General features: G+C 34.5%; 2 protein-coding genes and 1 long non-coding RNA gene across 5 annotated transcripts; 2 read left to right on the top strand and 1 right to left on the bottom strand.

Moving 5' to 3' along the window:
* Positions 1–2,265: 2,265 nt before the first annotated feature.
* Positions 2,266–15,292, top strand: LOC111389587 (starch synthase 3, chloroplastic/amyloplastic). 3 transcript variants are annotated; one of them, XR_002701753.1, is made up of 17 exons: positions 2,266–2,594; positions 3,027–3,090; positions 3,181–4,725; positions 5,492–5,706; positions 5,863–6,133; positions 6,685–6,860; positions 9,385–9,492; positions 10,893–11,002; positions 11,436–11,541; positions 11,975–12,145; positions 12,302–12,430; positions 13,239–13,421; positions 13,520–13,651; positions 13,755–13,866; positions 14,147–14,270; positions 14,442–14,751; positions 14,884–14,972. XR_002701753.1 is itself a non-coding variant. In XM_023014513.1 (16 exons), the coding sequence occupies exons 1-16, from the start codon at positions 2,496–2,498 to the stop codon at positions 15,011–15,013; spliced, it is 3,675 nt and encodes a 1,224-aa protein (XP_022870281.1). In that variant the 5' UTR covers positions 2,266–2,495; the 3' UTR covers positions 15,014–15,292. The 3 variants fall into 3 exon arrangements, 2 of the variants coding, with proteins under 2 accessions (XP_022870281.1, XP_022870282.1); XM_023014513.1 differs by lacking the exon at positions 14,442–14,751 and having other exon boundaries at positions 14,884–15,292; XM_023014514.1 differs by lacking the exons at positions 2,266–2,594; positions 14,442–14,751 and adding an exon at positions 2,684–2,704 and having other exon boundaries at positions 14,884–15,292.
* Positions 15,293–19,735: 4,443 nt separating this feature from the next.
* LOC111389606 lies at positions 19,736–22,162 on the bottom strand. The gene is made up of 3 exons (XR_002701756.1): positions 22,108–22,162; positions 21,377–21,499; positions 19,736–20,500 (listed from the first exon to the last, which is right to left on the bottom strand). It is a non-coding gene; the product is annotated as an uncharacterized LOC111389606 (long non-coding RNA).
* A 513-nt stretch (positions 22,163–22,675) lies between these two features.
* Positions 22,676–23,458, top strand: LOC111389605. The gene has a single exon (XM_023014531.1). The coding sequence runs from the start codon at positions 22,810–22,812 to the stop codon at positions 23,335–23,337; it is 528 nt and encodes a 175-aa protein (XP_022870299.1). The 5' UTR covers positions 22,676–22,809; the 3' UTR covers positions 23,338–23,458.
* Positions 23,459–24,260: the final 802 nt, after the last annotated feature.

Below are 24,260 nucleotides of genomic sequence, written 5' to 3'. Positions count from 1 at the left end.
GGGTCTCATACAAAACATTCTTTTGGGTAAATTGCCTTTTTAGCTCCTTTTTGAACTCTTCCCATCTTGCAAGCTCCATTTCAACTTTGACATACTTTCGACGCCACCAAAAAGACGTAATGTCGAAAAGATACATAGTAGCTGTTCGAACTTTCATGGCTTCCTCAACAAGATTCATGCCCTTGAAATAAACTTTCATTTGCCATAGGAAGTTTTCTATATTATTGGCATCTCTTTGGTCATCATAGTTTTTAGGCTTCGAGTACTCAATCCTCGGGGCAACATCATTAGTAGCGGCACCTCTGCTTGTACCGACTGTGGATTGTTTGTATCGCCAAAGCTCCTTGCTCATTTTTTCAATCATTATGGCCAATTGATTTACTTGCCTGTGCATGGCAGAAACAACATCTAAAACTTTGGTTTGGAGATGACCATAGTCTTCCACCTCCTGGACTTGTCAGGCTATCGCAGCCTGAACATCATTCTCCAATAATGCTTGTGTGTCCATCACTTCCTAGACATTGGTTTGGAGAGTTTCTAACTTTCAAATGGCGTGGCCCTCCAACGCCTCAAAGGAGTTTTCTAGAGATTTGAACCGATCACCCATATTTGCCATGATTTGGTCAAATTTATCCTTCATGGAAGTTGCTTTCCCAGTCTTACTACTTTGCCTCGTGTTTTCTTTCCTTCAATTGGGATAGCACCAAGTCATCTATTCTCAATCTCAATAACAATAGTTTGTTGAGAATTTGCCATTATAGAGGCATACAAACGAGGTTCTGATACCACTTATCACAGACCTAGTTTCATACCCGAATAGTGCGACCTTAATGTTTCACAATTTTCATCTCTCACAAGAAAACGTTAAGTCGACCTTTAAATGTTTATAAATGATTTAACCAATAAGACTAAATTATAACAACTTTGAGTAGCGGGTACAAAGTAGAAAAGATAAGAAAAACAAGTAAGTTTAGGAGAACTCTCTTTATATATAAATGAAAGGAATATTTTACAATCTCTCTCAAATATTCATCTCACTTCATTCCATATATTTACAAATAAGATTACATCTCTATTTATAAACAAAATCTTACAAGTTGTCTTGGAATCAATGGCCAAGATTAATTTTGATCCAAGGGCCCTCATTGTTTGCAAGTTGCATTAACTTCCTTTGATCAAGTAGTAATTCACTGCACTTCCAAATGCAAGTTGTATGTATCTTTCCAACCCTGTGCTAGTTGGTATCAAGTGATCAATTTCTACAATTCATATGGAAGTGGACAATTTACTTTCATTGTAGCTAAATTGAACTTTGCTTTCCCCTTGATATTACCTTGCAAGTGGGATAAGAGACACAAGTGGACAAGTGGTACAAGTTGCCTACTTGCATTTACTCCTCCCTAAAATAGCGTTTTTGACTTAGAGAAACTTCATTTTTGTGCTGGCAAAGCTACATGCATCCCCAGCTTGCATTCTGTCGTCCCCAGCCCGCGTTACATCAACACAGTTTGTCTATGTCTGTCTGTATAGTCTACTTACGTTCACTGTTGCAAGCAATTTCGTCCTACCGAAGCGTCCTACCTACGCTGTTTTGCGATCGTTGTCGAGATGAATCGATCACGACCTGAGGGATGTAAGTCACAACTATGCTTCTCGAGAGTGTTCTCTCTCTCTCTTCTGTCTACATGTCAATTTGGAAAATCAACAAATTAGATACTTAAAAAAATAAATATAAAAATAAAGAATAAGAAGAAAAATTGGGAGTTAATTGTTCCGATGGTCACTGAACTTATGTCCACGTCTTTGATTGGTCACTGAATTTAGGTCCATATCTTCAATTGCTCATTGAAGTTTAAAATGTCGAGTTTTGGCCACTAAACTTTGAAAAATGTTGTACATTACTCACCGAACTTTAAAAAATATTGTACATTACTCATTAAATTTTGAAAAATGTTGTACATTACTCACTGTAAACTCGATATTTTTCAAAATTCAATAATTACGCTAGTAAGTAACTTACGATATATTCCAAAATTTAGTGTCAAAACTCAATATTTTAAATTTTAGTGAACAATCTAAAATATGGATTAAAGTTCAGTGAGCAATCGGAGACATTGACTTAAGTTTAATGATCAAAATTTGATATTTTAAATTTCAGTGATCAATAAAAAATATGAGCTCAAATTTAATGACCATTGAAACAATTAACTCAAAATTCAGCAAGTCACAGTCCTATTTCTACAAGTAGTCAAACCAGTACTCAATCATGCCAGAGCCTACTAGAAACACACTGTACAACACACGATTCAACATATTTATGATTCCCGTTCATATTACTCTAGATGTATTCTAGTTATAAGCAAACTCACATTTCTTCCAAGTTTCTTGATTTATTTATAATTCTGTACACGCATATCGATACAGCACCCCAAAAGCATAAACCGGGGGGATGTTTCAAGTGAATATTTGGTGAAAAAGTGTAGCCATAAATAAAGATGGATGTTCCTTTGAGACCTCTGAATTGTAGAACCCACTACAAGATCAAGCCGTTTCTTGGATTAGTCCCTCAGGGAACAACTAGCATATTCTCCCAAGTAAATTTAGTTCATCCAAATATCTATATGTGGTGATGATTTTGAGCAATACCTATTGTGGATATAAAATTTCATTGTAATTTGGATGCATACCTAATTGTGTTGATGGGGTTAGTTTAATTATTTATAAAACTTTGTTCTATTAATTTTTATTTAATTTTCCTCTTTTGCTTGAATTCTGAATTGTGTTGTCTCAAGAAAGTTTGTGTGATACAGTTTGTGCGTGTATGCGTACGTGTGGTATTGAGTTCATAGTTAGTGTTTGATAATTTCATTGATAAAAGAGTCAATAGAACATAGTACGAATTGCTACCTAAGTGATAAATTTCCTTTTGTTCATGTTTTTTAATGATGTAAATGACAGAATGAGTTTCTGTGAACTGAGGTTGGGCAGCAAAATTTTTCTTATCTTCTCTGAACCTTTGCTTGCAGTCTTCCAAATGGCAGAAACATGGCACAATGGCTCGGGTTTCTTATCAAGTTACCGCACGTTCTGGTTCGTTACTCTGATTAATCAGTTATGCATAGTGTTCTGTATGCTACAATACCACGTTTCTAATTATTTGACTTTTATTATGTAATATAGACTTCTCGAGAAGAAGGCAAAGGAAGTTTTCCACACGAAGGCCCAAGGACACTAAACCGAGGGACTTTATGCCAAGAATGCAGGTCCCTACAGGCACACAGAGAAGGAATCAAAAGAATGATGAGGAAAACGAAAGTCCTGATGCATCACCATCCAAAGAGTTCGAGGGATCAAATAGGAAAATAGGAGCTGAATTGAAAATTACAACCAACGACGAAGAGTTTGTCAACAGCACTCAAGTGAAGGAAGCAGATGAAGAAAGTAAAGATGAAAGTAATAGTGGTTTGAAGGAGGTTCTGTCTTCTACCGAACCATCACTTGATGCTAAAATAAGTCAATTTTCTGAAAATGGAGAAATTGACACCGTTTATGAGGATGTGATGGAATCAACAGAATCAGAAATAGCTTCTGAGAGGGTGTTTGAGGGAAAAGTAACCACAAATGGTTGTAGTGATGTTGTAGAAGATGGAACAGTTATCAAAGAAAAGCAGATCCGTTTTATTAAAGGTGATAAAAATGTTGAGAAAGAGGAGTCTAAAGAAGGAACAACTATATCTGACTCTGGAAGAATAGCAGCAGATAAAATAGATTCAGGAACAAAGGAAATTGGAATAGTTAAGAACAACGATGTGAAGAGAGTTGAAAGCATCAAAATCAGTGAACATCTGGTTCCAAAACCTGAGTCAATAGAGGAAGGCCAGATTTTGGTCGGGGAGGAGAAAAGGGATGAAGATTATTCTTCAAAACTAAAGTTAAAGGAGGATGCAAATTTACGTAAAGAGGTGTTAGACAGGCTTGCCAAGGAAAATTTTAGAAAAGGAAATGCATTGTTCTATTATCCTGAGGTGGTAAAACCCGATCAAGATTTAGAAGTATTTCTTAACAGAAGTTTCTCCGCTTTGAAAAATGAACCTGAAGTCATGATAATGGGGGCCTTCAATGACTGGAAATGGAAATCATTTACCATAAAGTTGAGCAAAAGCCATCTCAATGGGGATTGGTTCTCTTGCCATATCCATGTTCCTAAGGAAGCATACAAGATAGATTTTGTGTTCTTTAATGGACAAGATGTGTATGAGAACAATGAGAGAAAAGATTTCTGCATAAATGTAGAAGGTGGTATGGATGTGTTCGATTTTGAAAATTTCTTGCTTGAAGACAAACGCAGAGAACAGGACGAACTTGCTCTACAACAAGCTGAAATGGAAAGACAACAAGAAGCACAAAAGCAAATAGAAGCAGAAAAGGCTAATCAAGAAGCAGATAGAGCTCAGGCAAAAGAGGAAGTTGCAAAGAGAAGGAGAATTCTGGGAGAGTTGCTGAAAAAGGCCAAGAAATCTGTGGATAATGTCTGGTACATAGAGCCTAGTGAATTTAAAAGCGAGGACGAGGTCAAGTTATACTACAATAGGATCTCAGGATCGCTTGTGCATGTTAAGGATGTTTGGATTCATGGAGGACTTAATAATTGGACGGATGGGTTGTCCATTGTTTCAAAACTCACCAGATCACAGAAAAAAGATGGTGACTGGTGGTATTCCAATGGTAAGCGCAATTATGAATTTTCTCTCCCATGCATTGTGCCATATAATTATTGTGATTGAGCAGGATTAGAGTTATATATATTGATGCCTTAAAATATTGTGCAAGACAAATCTTTGACTCATGTATTGATCAAATCTTAACTACCGGGAAGAAAGTTCTTTCAGTTGGAGTTGTACCCAGTGCTGAATTATCATCATGGTTAGCTTCGTGATTGTTGATATTATGACTGATTGTCATAGGTATCAATTGATGTTTTTCCACTTGCAGAATTTGTAATGCATATCTATTAGCTAGCTATACAAGACCATTGTTTTTTTCAATGCTAAAACAGCTTCAGCTGATAATCTCCGTAGCAGTGGAAGTCCCTTTGAATTTAAAAGTGCCATTACGTGGGTATAAATCCAGTGCGTTGTACAAATGGTATATAATGTGGCATAGGAGGTAATGCAACTGTCGAGAAAAAATGTTCATCCTGGGTTTTCTCATGAGCCAGACAAGTCGCTATTTTTTCAAAGAAGTGGGAGATTTCAATGAATTTCATTCATAAAACTGAAAGGAAAAAATCTACGTAAATATTATTGAATCAAATTGTAAATTTCTGGTTACATTGAACCTGCATGGTAAACTAATGGTTTTACTGCATATTTTCTATTCATATCCATAGAATTACAATAAGCTTCATTTGTTTCCTTCTTTTTTGACCCTATGCCTTGCAAAGTGCCTATAAACTGTTAACATTCATCTGAGCAGCTCATTTGGTCTCCAGTTGTTGTACCCAAGGGAGCTCTTGTTTTGGACTGGGTTTTTGCTGACGGTCCACCTCAACAGGCTATTGTTTATGACAACAATAATCTCCAAGATTTCCATGCCATTGTCCCAAAATCTATTCCAGCGGAATTGTATTGGGTTGAGGAAGAACAAAAGATATACAGAAAACTTAAGGAGGAGAGGCATTTGAGAGAGGAAACAGCAAGAGCAAAGGTTAGTGGTTCTGATATCAAATCCAAATCTAAATGTAATCACTTCAGGGCTCCTAAATTTGTGGTGTGATTTTCTCGAACTCCTGAATTTGATGCTCTTCATTGTGCCTGGTTTATGTGTCTTTGTCTTCCTTCACTTTTGACCTTCCATTAACAGGCTGAGAAAACAGCAAGTATGAAAGCATTAACAAAGGAAAGGACTTTGAGGACATTTTTGTTGTCTCAAAAACATATTGTTTACACTGATCCCCTAGATGTCCAAGCTGGAAAGACTGTCACAGTTTTCTATAATCCTGCAAACACTGTCCTAAATGGAAAACCTGAGATCTGGTTGAGATGTTCATTCAATCGCTGGACTCACCATATGAGTCCTTTGCCACCTCAGAAGATGTTTCCTTCTGAAAATGGCTCTCATCTTAAAGCAAACGGTAAGATCGAATTGTTTTATACTGCACCAAACTGATTTTGAGTTTCCATGGTTGTATATGGGGAATATTTTTCTATGCTTTACCAGCACTTTATTGTACCGTACTTAGGTATTACAAGAAACAAGAAAACTAAGAGATCAATGTTTTCAATAAATTTTCCTGTTTTTCTTTTTTAAATATATTCCTTCAATATCATTTCCTTTTCTGAACATGCTTACCTTACATCTAGTATTTATCAGAATAAAGTATCGCTGACTGGTATACTCGTAAAGGATATGTGTTTAATGCTGTCGAAAATGGAACATAATGGTGGATAACAAGCTTGAAAACACGTGCTCTTCAATGCTGACAGAGTAGGGCAGTCATTTGCTCAGTTATTTCTGGTGGCTCGTGTACACCATAGAATATGTTAATAACTCCTCTATGAGGTCTATCACTGAGAGTCATGTGGATTATATTATTCCATATACTAAAAGTTGTACTGTCTTACTCTTGAACTAAATTATCTCTCTGGGTGTTTGCATGTCCGTCTCACTTGCCTACATTTTCAGTCAAGGTTCCATTGGATGCATATATGATGGACTTCGTATTTTCCGAGAAAGAAGATGGTGGAGTTTTTGACAACAAAAATGGGATGGATTACCACGTACCTGTATTCGGAGGCATCGTGAAGGAACCCCCCATGCACATTGTACATATTGCAGTTGAAATGGCTCCTATTGCGAAGGTAATATATGTGCTATTTTCATTTTTTAAATTTCCCTTAGGGTTACTTGAGCTGCTGTTACTCAAGCTAAAGTTTCTAAGATAGTCCATTATGTTTTTCTGCTTATAGCTGCTGTCTCCTTCCATCTCAAGTCTGGTTCAATGCATCATATAAACTTTGTAACTGGAAGCATATATTTTCAGTTTATATTGGGTTAATATAAACCAATTCCATATAATTAAGGCTCATCTTTCTGGACATAGTATTAAGATTTCATAGTGATGAAGACATCCATTTTTTATTTATTTCGATTTGGACTCTTATTTACGTTTTGGACTTTTATTTATATTTATGTTATTGGACTTGTACAATGGGTTTGGCTCTAGCCCACTCTCTTTAGGGTTTGGTTTTACTATTTATATTTGATTCGTTGTGTAATTCAAACAGTTGATGATTGAATAAAAATATTGGTGGTTTGTTTTTTCTCCTTTCCTCCGGTCCTTTCTCCTTCTGCCTTCTCAACTTGTGCATCACAAAATGAATACGGTATGCTATCAAAGTTGTATATTAAGATAGACAACAAATTGCAAGATCCTCTTGGCAAGTTGCTAATGTTATTAGCGGGTGGCATTTACAGAGGCGGAGGTAGTGTGGGGCAATGCTGGGCTCCCTAGCCCATATTAATTTTTAAGAAAAAATTTAGAATTTTGGCCAAGATATTAGCATTAGCCCAGCTTTAATTTAAATCTCAATCCAAGTCCAATGCTCAATTATTCAAATTGTATTAAAGACGCTAAAATTATTAATTACTCTTTTCAAGACATTCATAAAATGTGAATATTTTATTATCAAATTAGATATTATATTTAATGCATGTTTGACTCAAATTTATAATTATTAAGTAAATTTTGTTATAGATAATTTGTATTGATTAGATCTAAAAGTAAATTACTTATTTTAATAGTCAGAGATACTACGTATTTTTCTAACTTACGTATGTTTTCATTCATTACTAATTCATACTTATAAAAAAAATACTTATTTTAACCATAAAGTAGATATTTAGATCAAAATAAATAGCTTACTATAGATTTGATATTGACAATAAAAAGAATATTTATTAAAACTTATCTATTTATAAAGTAATCTATATCAACAATAAAAAGTATATTTGTTAAAACTTTTAGTTGTTTGGAAAGATTGGTTGTCAAGGTTATTAGAAGAGTACCCATTAAATAATTTTTTAAATGTTTACTGGTGGATATGTATTTTTGCTTAATTCTATCATGATTCGGTTAGTTTATATTTTTTAAGGTAAGCATTGATTTTCTATTTGGTAAAAAAAAAGTACAAAAATTTAGTGGAATATCTTAATGTGAGACATCTAAACTTTTTTTATTCCATTGAGCGTCGTATACTTTTTATCGTGAATGTCACGAAAATAGCCTTCGAAACTCGATTTCTTGTGAGATAAGTTCATTCAAAATTTTTTAAATTTCAACCCATCTTAATATCATTTTCTGGCTCCGCCCCCCGCATTTAGGAACAGTGTGATAGAAGACTGACATCCTGGAAATATACTAAGAATGATTCTATTGATATGCTAACCTTTTGATTCTTGTTTGGTGCAAATAACACGATAACAATGGAAAGATTATCTAATGTATGTAGGGGCAGAGCCAGGAAATTTGTTCAGTGTGGGCATAATTTAACACACGTCGAACATTGAATTCTGGTCATAAATTTAATGATGATAAAACTATAAAAAAAAAAAATCTAAAAATGACATAGTTTATAATTAAACGTGTTCTTTGCAAGTTTTCATATCTTGACAAGTGAAGTCCAAATCAACCTATACCTAAAATCAAACAAAATCATGGGATATTGCTTAAAAAAAAAAAAAAAAGTTTGGGCCTAAAAATTCAGTGTGGGCATATGCCCGCACTCGTCCTAACATGGCTCCGCCCATGAATGCATGGGTCAAGACTCATCTGTAGTAATCCCGCCATCCCATTGTTATTTCTACATTTTCCATTCTGGGAGTTCCCAAAAAAATTACATGATTCACAAAGAATGATATCATTTTCTCATTATACTGGCACAAAATGACAATTCAAAATGAAAGGAATCATTATTTTTGTCCATTGATAGAATATTTGAGTTTAATACTGTAAATAGATTTTCTGAAATCCATCTCTCCCATCTGTGATAATATATTGGAAGGACTTCACGTGTTCTCTATGATTAAAATAGCTAAGTTTGCTGTGTTAGATTTATTGAATGCCGTGTGTCATCTGTTCTATGATTTCCTCTCTTTGGGGAAAATGGGAAGCCTCCTCACCCCAATTTCATAAGCTGTAGAATCTAAACTGTGTGTAATATGGTAAGAGGCTGAAGTGTATTTGGTTCCATGTATTTTTTTAATTCGTCTACTTACATAATTTTGTCAAATTTTGAATTGTATATAAACTATAATTCATGTATTATGTCTTTTGAAGTCAAATGTAATGATTATAACAGATACTATTGTTATGATCTTTTGCAGGTGGGGGGTCTCGGTGATGTTGTCACTAGTCTTTCTCGTGCTGTTCAGGATTTGAACCAGAATGTGGACATTATTCTTCCAAAATACGACTGTTGGAAGTTTAACAATGTAAGATTCAGTCTGTTTCATTGGCCTGAGTGTTCTCACATGTCTTTCAAAATGATAGAATTCAGATTGAGTTATATATCTTGTTTGAGTTCGGCCTTGATATATGTTTGACAGATTTGAGTTTCCTCAGAAAGGCTAAATCCTTTTTCATGTGAAATGAGAAAAATAGAACAGTTGAATGACCTACTACAAAAACAAGGGTTTGGGTGCCAGTTATTTGAAGAATTATAAAATATGAACAAAGTTCCTAGGTTGTCCCATTGCCAAAACTGTAACCAAAAGTAGTTTATAATCTAATTGAGTTACTTTTCAAAGACTTCAGTTTTAACCTTGTAGATTTTGTCCCTTTGATCTTAATCTCTTTTGATAGATGGTGACATAGAAGTCTATTCTCAAGTTCTTTTCTTTTGTTTATTTTTATTTAAGCCCCATAATTATATGGAAAGCTTTTGGAAGTTCCAGCCCTTGTGTTTTTCACGTTCTATTGTAATCATCATCATTATTACTACTGCTGTTATTCCTACTCCATGTTATTAAGGTAGATCTTGGGCTTTTAATCTAAATATTTTTCAGTTCTCATATAACCTGGAAAGTGTGATTGAAATTTATCCCTGGATGCTCTAGTCTGTTAACAATCGAACTTGTTTTCTTTGAGCTTTGTTGAGGTCAAAGGCTAGAGTTGTATTTGTTGGAAAAACGTGATAGTCTTTCTATTGTGATTAATAGGCAGTTAACTGTTTGTTGTTTAAGACTGTAGTTCTCTCTCTCTCTCTCTCTGTTATCTTTTGATTAGAAATTGAGTTGATTGCAGCTCCAAAGCAACATAATTACCTTGCATCAATTATTTATTTATTTTTATTTCTCATTATGTACCTATGGATGTTATGATAACGCTACAGAATGATATGTCCCTTGTTCCTCTCCACTTCTCATTCGTTATGCAAGGAAAACTTTGGCAATAATTTTGGCGTGTTTTTAAGCTTATAAAAAGTGGATCGAACTATTAGTTTATTCAGAAGCCCTCTTGCTTTAACCTTTTGCCTAGGTGGTGATTCATTGACTCTTCTGAAATTACCCTCTCTGTTATTTATTTTAAGCTTCCTCTCAGAAACTAGGAAGGGATTGCAAAATCTCACTAGATATGTACAGATACGTGTTTGTATTTACAAACAAACAAGTAAATTTCTGTTTTTCCCTTTCTCTTAGTTATTTATGATTATGATGCAGTTCGTTTTCTAGTTGCTCGCTGCTTTCTGATTGTCATATTATGCACCAGAATGTAATAACACATACAGAAAAGTTCTTTCTGTTCTGTTACTGCATCAAATATTCCCTGATACATGTTGACCTAGATTATTGTGACATTTATCCTTTAGTAATGATGCACCTCTATGGAACAGGTGAAGGATTTTCAGTTTCACAAAAGTTATTCTTGGGGTGGGACTCAGATAAAAGTTTGGTTTGGAAAGGTTGAAGGTCTTTCTGTCTACTTTCTGGAGCCTCAAAATGGGTAATCACTAGTGCTACCATCTTGTCTGTGGCTTGTAGTTTGTTTCTTTTTGTTTGGGTTAGTTGCTTTTCTCCAGAGTCAGGACATCCGTTCTGCTTCTACTTAATTATCATAGTAATAGCCATGCATACTTTTTGATTTTTCTTTAGTGTATAGGAGATTGTCCTTTGTTCACAGTAGTTGGGCTGCTGGTTATTGAGTTAACCAGGTGATTCTTAGTACAACTGCACATATAGTTGTACCCATCTGATTTGAAGATCTACTTATTTAATAGATCTTGCTGCATTATAATTAATTAATTAAACACTGGCTTAGAACTTGTTTTTGAGCCAAATAAGAATTCTAATCTGCAAAATATGTAGGGCACAATACTGAACAAACTTGCTTATTTTTCTGGTGCTCTTTAGTTATACCATGTATTTCTCTATCCCAGATTCTTTTCGGTAGGTTGCATATACGGTCGTGGTAATGATGGGGAAAGATTTGGTCTCTTTTGCCATGCAGCTCTCGAGTTTCTTCTGCAAAGCGGATTCCATCCAGTAAGCTCCAATTCACAACAAGCACCCAGTTTGATATTCTCAATCTAATTGATTTATTTCTAATATTGTTAGCGCAACTTAAGAAATCTGAAGTGCTGATAAATATGTTTATCTAGTAGCATTCTGATCAGAGGCAGCGAACAAGTGATCCTAACAAGAGAATAGAATACTTGAGTTTCTGATGGTTTTCGATTTTTCTTCTCTGCTATGTTTAGGCTGTATTTTTCTCTTAATATTGTTATGTCTATGGTGTCTAGCTAATTTTGTGGAACATACTCCTCAAGCTAATGTTATCAGACCCTTTTTCCTACTCCAGCCTATGATATATGCAAAAGTTACACTGATTGCAACGTAATAGATGTCTGTTTACTCGTTAAATTTATATTATTTCATATTTATTCAACTGGTGCCTATTGTTTCTTCCGTATAACAGGATATAATTCATTGCCATGACTGGTCTAGTGCTCCAGTTGCATGGCTGTATAAGGAACATTATAGACATTATGGCCTCAATAAAGCACGAGTTGTTTTCACCATCCACAACCTTGAATTTGGGGCAAACTTGATTGGGAAAGCTATGTTGAACTCTGACAAGGCTACAACTGTAAGTGTTTGAAGAGCTCCCCGTTAAACTTTATCACTTTGACCTTGTTTGCACGTTGCATAGTTGAACTAGATATATCAGTTGGGTGACCATGTTTGGTGATGCAGAAGCAGAGATTTGAATTCTTGTATCTAAACTTCATATTCATGGCTGCAGGTATCCCCCACTTATTCGCAAGAGGTTTCTGGAAATCCTGCGATTGCTCCTTACCTTTTCAAGTTTCGTGGCATTCTAAATGGAATTGACCAAGATATATGGGACCCTTACAATGATAAGTTCATTCCTGTAAGCAAAGCGCAGTTTTAACTATACTCTGTTTATTCCTGTTTCCATTTTTGGCCAAGGAAGAGAGACATCACTTTCAAGAATTTTAGGGTCCGTTTGGTTTGCGTTTTAATTTTGAGTTCATTTTCAATTTTCAATTTTGAGGGTTTGTTTTAAGATTGCTGAAAACACATTTGGTTTTTCGTTCTAAAAAACTGTTTTTAAAAACGAAAAACTTAATAACACGTTTTGAAAATTTGAGAAATTATTTTATAACAATTTGTTCCGTGAAATTTGATTATTCAGTGAAATAGAACAATTTTATGTTAATATATTATCAAGTAAAATATACATTTTATAGTTGATAAACCTTAGAATTTTTTTTCCCGCTACAAAAGTAGATGATACATTAAGTTATGAAAAAAATAAAAAATTAAAGGCGTGGAAAATTTTCATTTGTGTTCGTTTAAATATATATTTATAGAGAAGTTTCCAATTTTATGATCATATGTGTTCTTGGATTGCCTCATGCTGGAATTCTTTCCTTTTTCCATTTTACCCTTCTAACTAAGAAATGAGAAAATAGCCCATTCAACGTTCTAGATTAGTGCACTAAATTATAGTTGATAAAAGGACACTGAATTTTAAATTAAGTGTATTCTAGTATTGCTTTAGCATATATGTGTACTAATTCTAGTGGACCAGTTGACTGGTCTTGAAGATCAATATATCTCCGCTATTTTCTAACTTTTTCCAAATGCTTAGGGTTGAATATCAAAATGCTGAAATTAGTTTTCCTCCTTTAACTCAATCTGTTTTGTTGTTACAGCTGTCTTACACTTCAGAAAATGTTATTGAAGGCAAAAGAGCTGCCAAGGAAGCTTTGCAGCAAAGACTTGGGTTAAAAAAGGCTGATCAGCCTTTGGTAGGAATTATCACTCGCTTAACTCACCAGAAAGGAATTGGCCTTATTAAACATGCTATCTGGCGCACCCTGGATCATAATGGACAGGTTTCTCTGAAGTTTCTTTGCTTCTTTTTATCCTCTTCCTCCTGTTAACGAATGACAGTCTCATTCTAATTAATTGCTGATGGCGGGTTCTTTGATAGGTTGTATTGTTAGGTTCAGCTCCCGATCCTCGGATTCAAAATGATTTTGTTAATTTGGCCAATCAATTGCACTCTTCGCATAATGATCGTGCACGCCTGTGTCTGACATATGATGAGCCTCTATCTCACATGGTATTTTTCTTGTGAAACTTGTGTTTCTTTCTTTAGATGCATGTTTACCTATTACATCTGCTGCTGTGCATTTTCACTTATTTATCTTCCTAATATTATGCAGATATATGCTGGTGCCGATTTCATTTTAGTCCCTTCCATATTTGAACCGTGTGGACTAACTCAACTCATAGCAATGAGATATGGTTCAATACCCATCGTTCGTAAAACTGGAGGTAAGTAGTTTTGTAATAGTTTTTAGTGCACCGTGAACCAATAATTTTTCCCAAGAAACATCAGGAACCTATTCTCAATGTAAACGCCGTTTATCAATTGGATAATATCATCTGCTTACTGTAGATATTGGCAAAACTGTAGTAATCCTGTTGCTTCTCTTTGTGGTCACCCTAGATTTTTTCTCATTCAATACCAACTGGGTGTGAATATAATTGACGACTAATAAAAGATTGGCAGTTTTGAGTTACTTAAATCTTGTCTGTCAAATTTGCTTTGCAGGACTTTACGATACAGTTTTTGACGTTGACCATGATAAAGAACGAGCACAAGTTTACTGTCTAGAACCAAATGGGTTCAATTTTGATGGAGCAGATGCTGCTGGTGTTGATTATGCTCTCAATAGGTGAGTCGACTTTGTGTCTACTCTTAAACACTTGCTCTAAAAATGCACACCTGGCTTTCATTTCTGATTTCTTTTGTACTTTTTGAAGAGTATTTCAGACTTCTTTATTTTTATTATTATTATTTTTTTACGAACGACAAAGAATATCCATATGATTTGTCATATAAACAGGTTTAAAGATACCAAATTAAAATCCGCCTTAATGCTCATCTGAGAGTGAGGCGTGCGAAAAAGGCCTCACGGTTGAGGCGCTGATTGTGAGGCGGTTTTTGGAGGTGTACGCCTTAGTTGTGTGAGCCACATGCTGCTAGTACCGCCTCAAGGCTTCTTGTTATTTGATATATCCCCGTACAATAAGAATTTCAGTATATATCTGCAATAACTCTCTATCCAACCAAAAGTAAAACAAAAATAAAACACAGATGAAAAAATTGCGCCACTTGCAAATGCAAAACGCTATAAGGAGAATTCTGCAAACCACGTAAGCACAAATAGGTTTTAAGGAGATTCTATCGTTGTCTATTTCTTCAATTCTTCTTCCATTTTTTTTTTTTTTTAAATCATTTTGCATATTACTACTGGCTATAACTTACTTTTACTTGATAATTTTTAGAGCAATCTCTGCTTGGTACAATGGACGAGAATGGTTCAATTCATTATGTAAGCGTGTTATGGAGCAAGATTGGTCGTGGAACCGACCTGCACTTGATTACTTGGAGCTCTACCGTGCTGCTCGAAAGTGAAATCGAGAAACGGTTTGTACATATTCTTAATCCGGATTCAATATAGCTCTGCCTGTGTTTAAAACTAAAGTCAATAAAGCACAACATGGTATGGCTGGTCTTAAATTTTATCGTGGTTTTATCTTCTAGTTTATGATTGTAACGTGGATTATTTCTTGATTATTTATCTGTCATTATTCCAATTTCAAGTAATTATCAACAGAAATCTTTTTACCCCAACACGGAATGCAGCAAGTTTCGTGGTGATATCTAATCAAACTCAAGTATTCGTTGGGCTGATTAGATATTCTGATTTTTGTCCAATTAAATTTCTTACTTGGGATTCCATACAATTTTCATGTTAGATAGAAGATATCATCATTTCTGTTCGTAAAAGAAATTTTGTTCATTGAAATTTTAATAAAATGGCTGATTAAATTTTGTATTATTTAACTGTTTCAAGGTGCCACTTCTCATTTTTTAGTAAATTCTAAATGCTTTCTTTCACTTTCTGTGCCCAAAGATTTGTTGGAATTAATTGAATTTGATTTGGGTTTGATTTGGGTTTAAAATATTAAATGTAATATTTAATGATATGGGTCATTGCAATTAATTTAAGTGAATTGGAAAAGTCTCCAATATAGGCCCATATGTTGATAAACCCATTTTAAGTGGTTTTTATATGGAAAGGAGTCCCACATCGAAAGTTTACAAGAAAATAGTCTTGTTTATATAGTGGGTTGTGTAAATAATATATAATTTAATATGTTACCTACCACTTGGCTAACTTTAGCTAGCCAAAGGCTAGCAAACTAGCCAAAGGCTAGTCACCACTAGAGTGGTGCTTCACACCACTAGCACCGTTCCCCGGACCCGGACCCGGACCCGGTCCCGGCACGCGCACGTCGCAAAGTACGCATTAGGCGCTTTAGAGGCGCACTTGGCACTTCGCACGATGCGTACTTTTTTTGACACACACACCTGTTCCATGAGACACTTCAATCTCTATAAATAGGGAACCCCAGATTCGTTTTTTGACACACCAAATCAATTACGAATTCAATTGATTTCTAAAATTCTTCTATCTCCATATTCTGCTCGTAAAAAAAATCTCTTATACTTCTGTCGTTATTCCGTTCAAGTACTATCATTCATTGGTTCGACCGACAAGGTTGGTATTGTGCAGTATCGACTTTGGAAGGAGCGTTGTATCTTGGGAGACAGACGTCCGTAATCCCGTTTGCACTTCATTGGGGGGCGAAATCTGTCTTAAGGAGATTTGCTTACTTTATTGGCATACCTCGCTTCATTTACTTTATTGGCATACCTCGAATTTCCGACAACAAGATTATGTATTATATGTTTTTCTTCAGTCCCTCTGTCCTGATTTTGCTTTTCACACGGATTAAAAAATCTTATTTAATGTTATTGAAAAAACATTTTTTGTCAAAATCTTTCCTAATTTGCCATTATTTATATTTGTACAATTTTAAGATTAAGTGGAGAAAAATGGTTATAATTAGGCAAATTAATTAAGGATATATTAGTAAATGAACAAAACGAAACATTTTCAATAAAGAAAGATGGTCATATAGATGGGACAAAAAAAATAAAGAAAGTAAACCTTTATAAATGGGTCATGAATGAAAGGCAATTGAAAATGTCATGAGATTGTTTCATACAAATTAAAAGTATCCCAACAAAAGGGAAAGTAATCATATGTACAGAGGTAACTCAAACAATTCAGAGACCTTTTTGAAGATAATAGTATAACGGTGATTCTTAATGGAAATCAATATAAGTTGGTGGCTCGAATGAAATTATTGATATTTATACATTTAAAATATCTTCCTTTTTTTTTTTTTTTGAATAATATTGTGGATTCATAAGTTATTTTGTTGCCAACAGAAATTTGGTTCACATTTAATTTTAATAATTTGGCATTTTACGGATTTTATTGTAAGTCAAAGGTTCTACTTGTCTTTTGAGTTTCAATGAAATCAATACATGTTGATAGTACGAAGTTCGAATGAAATTACTGACACCGATAATCATCTAGGGATATTTGTTGATAATCACCGATGGTGCTTACTATCTAACAAAATTATCGTTATACATAATTTATTATATATTTATAACTCAACATAACTTTTTTATTAATATTAATTTTATATTTTGACATTTTACAGATATCGCAAGAAATCGAAGTGAACGCTACCTGTGGCTAGGTTTTGTTTTCATTTTTCTAACAAATAATACCATTATTAAAATAAAGAAAGACAAAAATTTGGATGTCTTGAATAGGGGTCCTTTAGGCAATCGTTTTACTCGCCTAATGCTCTAGGCAGCCCTATAAACATAACAAAGAACAACAAAAATAATGTCATGCATGTTTTAATAGAAGTAGGGGCGGATCCAACCTTGAATTTGGACACGAACTGCAATACAAATATATATGGATTTATCTTTTTAAAAAAAAAAAAAGTCAACATTTTCAGCAGCGGGCACAGGCTATAGCACGGTCGAGCCCGTGCCTAGATCCGCCAATGAATAGAAGGATTAACTAGAAAAAAAAAACTAAATTTTTCTAAATATTACTTACCAAACTTAGACGAAAAGTTTTGACATACAGAGACCTGTGCGGAGGACGTGATTTGAGGGCATTACATGCAAGAAAATGAGAAGTTGACATGAACATCCACTCTTACGTCCCTATTCATCTAAAGCCACTTCCGATTTGAATTGAAAAGACCTCCCAGTCCCACATTAACATTGCATTGATTTCCAATGCCAAAACTGTGGACCAACCGCATATCCCTACGTGTACAGTGAGTTCTCTCTTGGATGAGCCTGAATAGAAAAAGAAAATGCAAGCATATATCTATAATTAAACTTACCGACCCGATAGTATCAACTTTGAGAACATCCAGTTTGTACATTGATGGAAAATGTTGTTTAATAAATCAATAAACACGTGTGTGGAAAAGAAAGAAGAGATGGTAGCCAATACTTTGGCCTATACGACCGCATAGGCCAACAGGCCATGCGTCGCATAGCCATTAATCGAAGCATGGAGGCTGGGTTTTGTATAAACCATGCGACTGCATGGGAATACACCATGCGGTCGCATGGTAGTAATTTAGTGACCGTTGGATGTCGTTTCTAGTTAGTTTTTTGACGGCTTTTGGAGGGTTTCTTATAACCTTTCAACATGGTTTTGGCACCAATTCGTGGCATTAATTGAGGCCTATAAATAGGCCATGGATAATCAATGAAAAATATTACAAATCATAAGAAAAAACTCTTGATAATATTTGTAATCATAATCTTCATTCCACAAAGAAGAAATTAAAGTTTTCTTCATCCATATTCAATATTCCCTTTGCGTTTTTCAAATTTTGGAGAATTTATACAAGTGCTTAAGTATTGATTCTCTACAAGACTTGATCACTCTTACAAATCATTTGCCGCGAGACCCTTTGAACACCAAAATTGTTATCGAGAGGAGGTAAATATCGTTTGAGGACAACGATATAATGTTGTGTTTGAACCTTTCATTTCGGTTTGTTCTTCAAATTTATTTCATCTTCTTGATATCACTTCTATATTTTTTCTTCTCCAACTCTGGTGGCGATAATTTCCCAACATAAATCATTTCTATAAATTGTCGTCCCTAGCTTATTTAGTTTGCCAGTTACGAGTTATATTTTGCCATAAGCTTTTAGTTACCATTGTGTGATTTCTTTTAAAGTATATATCTGCGTGTACGGTAACATAGAGATCGATGTGTGAAAAAATAACTAAATCTCATTAGTTATAGAGAAAATGTGTTACAACAAAAGTAGATATACCTCTCTAATTAAAGGTGAACCACAATAAGTAAAAAAACAATAAGAGAATGCTATTTATCACCAATTTAGATGGCATGGGACATCCTAATTAATAAAGTTGTCATATATTCTCTATTGGAGAATCAATCAGGATGTTCATTATCATGTAAACTGGTAATTATCACAACAAATGATGAATAGCATTGCTTGTTTTTTAATTATTATTTTATTTTTTAAGGTTTGTTAATTATTACTCTTGAAACCGATGTTAGAACCGAATTCTGGCTCTCAAGCTCACTCTATCGTTTTAATTGCTGCTGTTTGCACAATTATCTGGGCAATAATCCCCAAACCCAGGAGGGAGGGCATTGAAGAATGAAAAGTTGTAAAAGATAGAAGTTAAAACAAAATCAAAACAAGCCACCAAAAATCTCAATGTGCCATCAGCCAACCAAGTACCTCTACTCCGTTAGCACCCTCTCCTAGGCATCTTAATGCAAAGCTTAGTTGTCTTCATAACTCGGATAAGGCTACAGAAATCACTGATCAATCCTATTCTTCCACTTTTCCCTATCAAAATCCAGACTTCTGATACTTCTCAGGAATTTAACAAGAGTTTCGCTACATGGGCCCGTCCATCCAGAGGGCGATAAGGATATGGACGGAATAATTCATTTCACAAAGTTGCTACACATGCACTATTTTGTACATTATTTGACATCCCTTTATGTATCATAATCATGACCCGATAACCCCAGTTTAATTCGGAATTTAATTCCCGTCACCATTTCTTTAATGTAAAACCCAACTTCAAGAAATCTGATTCATATACCAATTTTTACTCTAGTGGGCAAATATTGGAATCTTGACACTTGGTTTTTTTGGGTTCTTTCAGATATTCAAACTTCTCTTCTTTTTTTTTTTTTTTTCATCTCTAATCACAACTTTGTGTGGGTGTTTTGGACTTTTTACACACAGAAAAATTTAGCTTTCAGTTTCTTCAGTTCTAACCACATTTTCAGATAAGAGGATATCAACTGAGATCTTCATGTGAAGGCAATTATTTTGGTTTTAACTTTTTGTTTCACTTTCCTGTTTAGATTAGATGGCGTCTCTCTTAGTAGTAATTTTTGTCTTTTTTTTCTCTCGTATTTTAGGCCCTTTATATCTGTGACTTTCTTTGGAAGTTTTACAAGCCACAGAAAGGTTGACACAATCCGTCCCGAATCACCTTAATGGATTCGACACGTGTCATGCGCCGATGATAGAAACCAGGTAAACATCGGATCCACCACCAAGGCAACTTGACTTGCTTGATTGAAAAATATTTTTAACAAAATTTTGACAGAATTTCCCCTTGAAATATAAATTAAAACCACTGAACAACAACTAATTTTTCTCAAATCAATACCTATAATATAAATAGGATATGCTAATCCCTCAAAATACAAACTATTCAAATAAAATGTCGGCAAATCAACATTTCCTTTCTTTGCAACCAACATTTCTTAAATATACTAAAGACACCAAATATGCAGTGAACCCATGATAACATTTTCTGACATAAACTACATATAACTCAAAGAAATATATACTGTAAAGTAGGCCATACAACCTATGACGTATGACTCAATATGGCGGAACAACAGGCTCCAAATCTGCTCAATTCAACTGCTATCTGATAAGGAAAAAGGGGGAAATGACATATAAGCTTATAGCTCAGTGAATGGATAATTTGCGAACAAATATACTTTTTCCATTTCTACATATTTTCTGAAAATTCTAGCTTTATTAAATCTTTGAAAAATTCTGAAATCTGGTAACACTTTTAAAACCAAAACATGATTGCATCATACAATTCTTTGTTCTTAATTCTAGATAAGTAGATGTAAAGTTAACGAATAATTTGATATTCATGAAAATTTATGCAATATTGCTACTGGTCAATACTATAAGCTGAAAGTTTTACTCTGAAAACTGAATTAACTGAATTCCATAATCTGAAATCTGAGAATTGAATAAATACTGAAAAATCACGCAAAAAAGAGTACCCAATGAATAGTCTTACTCATGTACAGAGTAATCTCGATTTACAAGGCAAAACCATTCAAATATGATAATCTGATAGCTGATAATCTGGTCATACGTACGCAGAACTGCCCCAAAGGCTAATCACCCTAATACACGGCCTAAAACCTATGTGTGTACGAGAGTGGGTCCCAAAGACCTCTGATAATATGGTCATACACTATGGAAACACATTCACGATAAAATCACTATAACTAGTTATGCACTGTCGAAACATATTCACATCAGTGCAAACTGGGGTAAAATCACCTGGGTTTTTAAAAATAACTTTAACTATACTGAAACATGTAATAAGAATATAACATGCTACTAAAATAATTTAACTGAACTGAATTTAACTTTAAAAAAAATTGATAATAAAATTCATTTTATTCTGAAAATCATGCTATGAAGTCAACTTTATAAAATAAATAACTTTAAAATTTAAAAAAGACTTATTTCTGAAAAATAAGTTTTATCTACTCACAAAGTTATAGTCTATGATGGTTTCGATATTCTCGTCGCCTCATCACTTTCAAATTTCGAGTATGATATCATGCTCTCGCTGTAATAAATTATATCCCTTCACAAGCGTTCCTTGAGTATTTTCCTACCATTAGAAATAATAATTTACCAATGAAAACTTCACATATTTTATTTTCAATCTCATAATCCCATTTAGAGTCATTAACAACGTATACTTCTTTATATAAATTATTTCAACACCAAAACGTCAAATATTTAACACTTAATTTAGTTCAAATACTAAAAATCCACCAAAATTAGATGATTGACAAAACTAGCACTATAACTCCAAAATATTGAAAACTGGCACCAATTTCTGAATATTGGAGTCTGTCACCGGAAACATTGACAGAAATAACACCTTTCTGGGCAGAATTTCAAAACTAGTACCTGTTTTTGCAAAAACTCGAAAATTGCTAAAAAAATAAAAAATAAAAAAAATGAGAATTTCAACCTCAAATTCTTAATTTAAGTTTTTAGCATCACATAATTCCAAGAATTTCAAAATAATATGCCTTTATATCACAAACCCATTTCCAAAGTTTCGACTTTCTTCAACACTAATTTCCAAATACATATTTCTTTGACATATACTTGTTTTAATCATCAATAACACATAATTCTTGCTAGACTTTGAATTACAGCAAGTTTTCCATAACCCTTAAAAATTTAATTCAATAAATTTATACTTACCATTCTAAACCAAATGAGAAATTGAAGAATTTGAGAACTCTAGCTTGAAAATTCTTCTTCTCCTCCTCCTCTTCTTCCTCCTTCTCTCGGTCTCTCTCGATTCTTCTCTCTCTCTTTCCCCAAAATATATGAGAAAATACATAAAATAAATGTTATTTAGTGGATAAATATTAAATAATTGCAAGGCAAGTCCACCATCTTCAGACAATATTACATTTAGTCATTTCTTTTCCCATAATAGAAACGAAATCCTTGGATTCCTTTATTATATCATTCCTAATCTTCAATTACTTGAAATTTCAATTTAAGTCCCATAAAAGTTATTTGTTCAACTTAAGTCCTTAATGACTTTGACTTTGACTAAAAAATGAGGGGTGTGACAAAGGTAGTTTCTGCTATTTCACATAAATTCTGCTACCATTTTTGTTGGTTTGGTTTACTATTCAGAGAGGTGATTCGAGATCACTATGAAAAGTTTGCTTCTTTTTGGATGGTTTTGATACAAAGACAAGGTAGATTCCTGATATTATTCTCTTGGACTTCGCTATTTGATGTACAAATAGGTTTATTGTATTCTCTTAGACTCTGACACACCTTTTTTTCCTCTTATTAATTCCATTATAAATTTCAACCGCGCTTTCGATCTCATCTATATAGAGAACTGTGAAAGCGGTTTGTGTCGTTTTCGGGCTTTTCCAGGCCATGGCAGATGTGCAAAGGAGAGGCAAAGCATTGGAAGATGAAGATTTTCAAGAAATAGAGGAGTGGCCTTCGCTCAATGAGTTCTCAAAGGGGAAAAAATCCAAAAAATATTCTTCCAGTTCTTCATCGTCTATGTCTGCATGGGATTTATCTTCTGCACCAACAGTGATCCCAAAAGCAAACAGTGGCAGCCATGAACAAGTGGTAACCGGCAGAACTGGCTGGCTGTCATCGGCTCTGGTGGACATTCCCGACTGGTCGAAGATCTTAAAGAGGGATTCATCAAACCAAGAATTATGGGATGGTGAATGTGATTCTGATGATGGTACTAGGAAAAGATTGTTCGATGATTTTGAGACTGAAGACGGCAAAGAAATGGTTCCACCGCATGAATATTTAGCCCGGAGACTCGCCGTAACTCAGATTGCTTCATTTTCAATGTTAGAAGGTGTTGGAAGTACCCTCAAGGGACGAGATCTCAGCAAGTTAAGGAATGCCATTTTAACCAAAACCGGTTTTCTTGAATGAAACCTCCATGTCTACCACCGTCTAGACGGCTCGATTTGTGTGTCCCGTCTGGTCATTTCTTCATTTTTTTTCTCGTGTTACTAGGGTTGCTGAATATTTACTGATTTTAACATTTACCGCATGAGATTTTCCTTTTTTTTTTTTTTTTTTTTTTTTGTTGGGTGGTTTTTTTTTGGTATTTTTTTGTAGATGATGTTGTAATTGTTGGTGGTTGTGGTGAGGTGTTGGTCTCTATTCTCTGTGGATTTGAGGTGGTGACGACAACGGATTTGAGGTTTTTTGTTGCGGTGGTGGTGATTGTGGTGAGGATGGGGATGGAGACGGAGGTTGTCATTGTTGGTAGTTGTGATTTTTGTGGCTATTTTATAGTGGACCTGAGGTGGTTTTGTAGTAAATTTTGAGCTGGTGGTAGTGCAAGTGGTGATTCTAGTGCTAGGTTGGATTGAGTTGGGGATTAATCTGTGATCAATAAATAATTTGTGAAAAATAAATTAGTTAATTTGTGATGTTGATACAATGACCTATAACTTGTGCACAATGCCCTTTGACATGTAAACTGATAACATTTCACATGTCTTTGTATACTTATTACAGATCAATGGATCAAATAGAATTGATCACAGATCCATGAGTTATATTCATATTTTAATATTTATTGGTCATCGGTACACAACTATTATTAATGGATGATGAAAATTGCCCCACGTAGAGGGGAAGTTTCACAGGGTCAGGGGGCAGGTGTCCTCCTGTATTTGGCTAAAGCAGAACTCTGAATTCTCTTGTAGCATGTTTCATTATTGTACCCTGCTAATTGGACAATTTCCTGTCAGAACGGGGACGATGTCCAAGAGGGAAAACTCTTCATTATTGGTAATGTTAATAGACATGGTAATGGGTCGAGTTTGGAGTAGGGACTCGTCCCA

Source organism: Olea europaea, unplaced genomic scaffold (genome assembly GCF_002742605.1).
Source record: "Olea europaea var. sylvestris unplaced genomic scaffold, O_europaea_v1 scaffold601, whole genome shotgun sequence".
Classification (NCBI taxonomy): Eukaryota; Viridiplantae; Streptophyta; class Magnoliopsida; order Lamiales; family Oleaceae; genus Olea; species Olea europaea.
The sequence above is the reverse complement of the archived record's forward strand: the minus strand, read 5'-3'. Positions and strand labels throughout refer to the sequence as shown.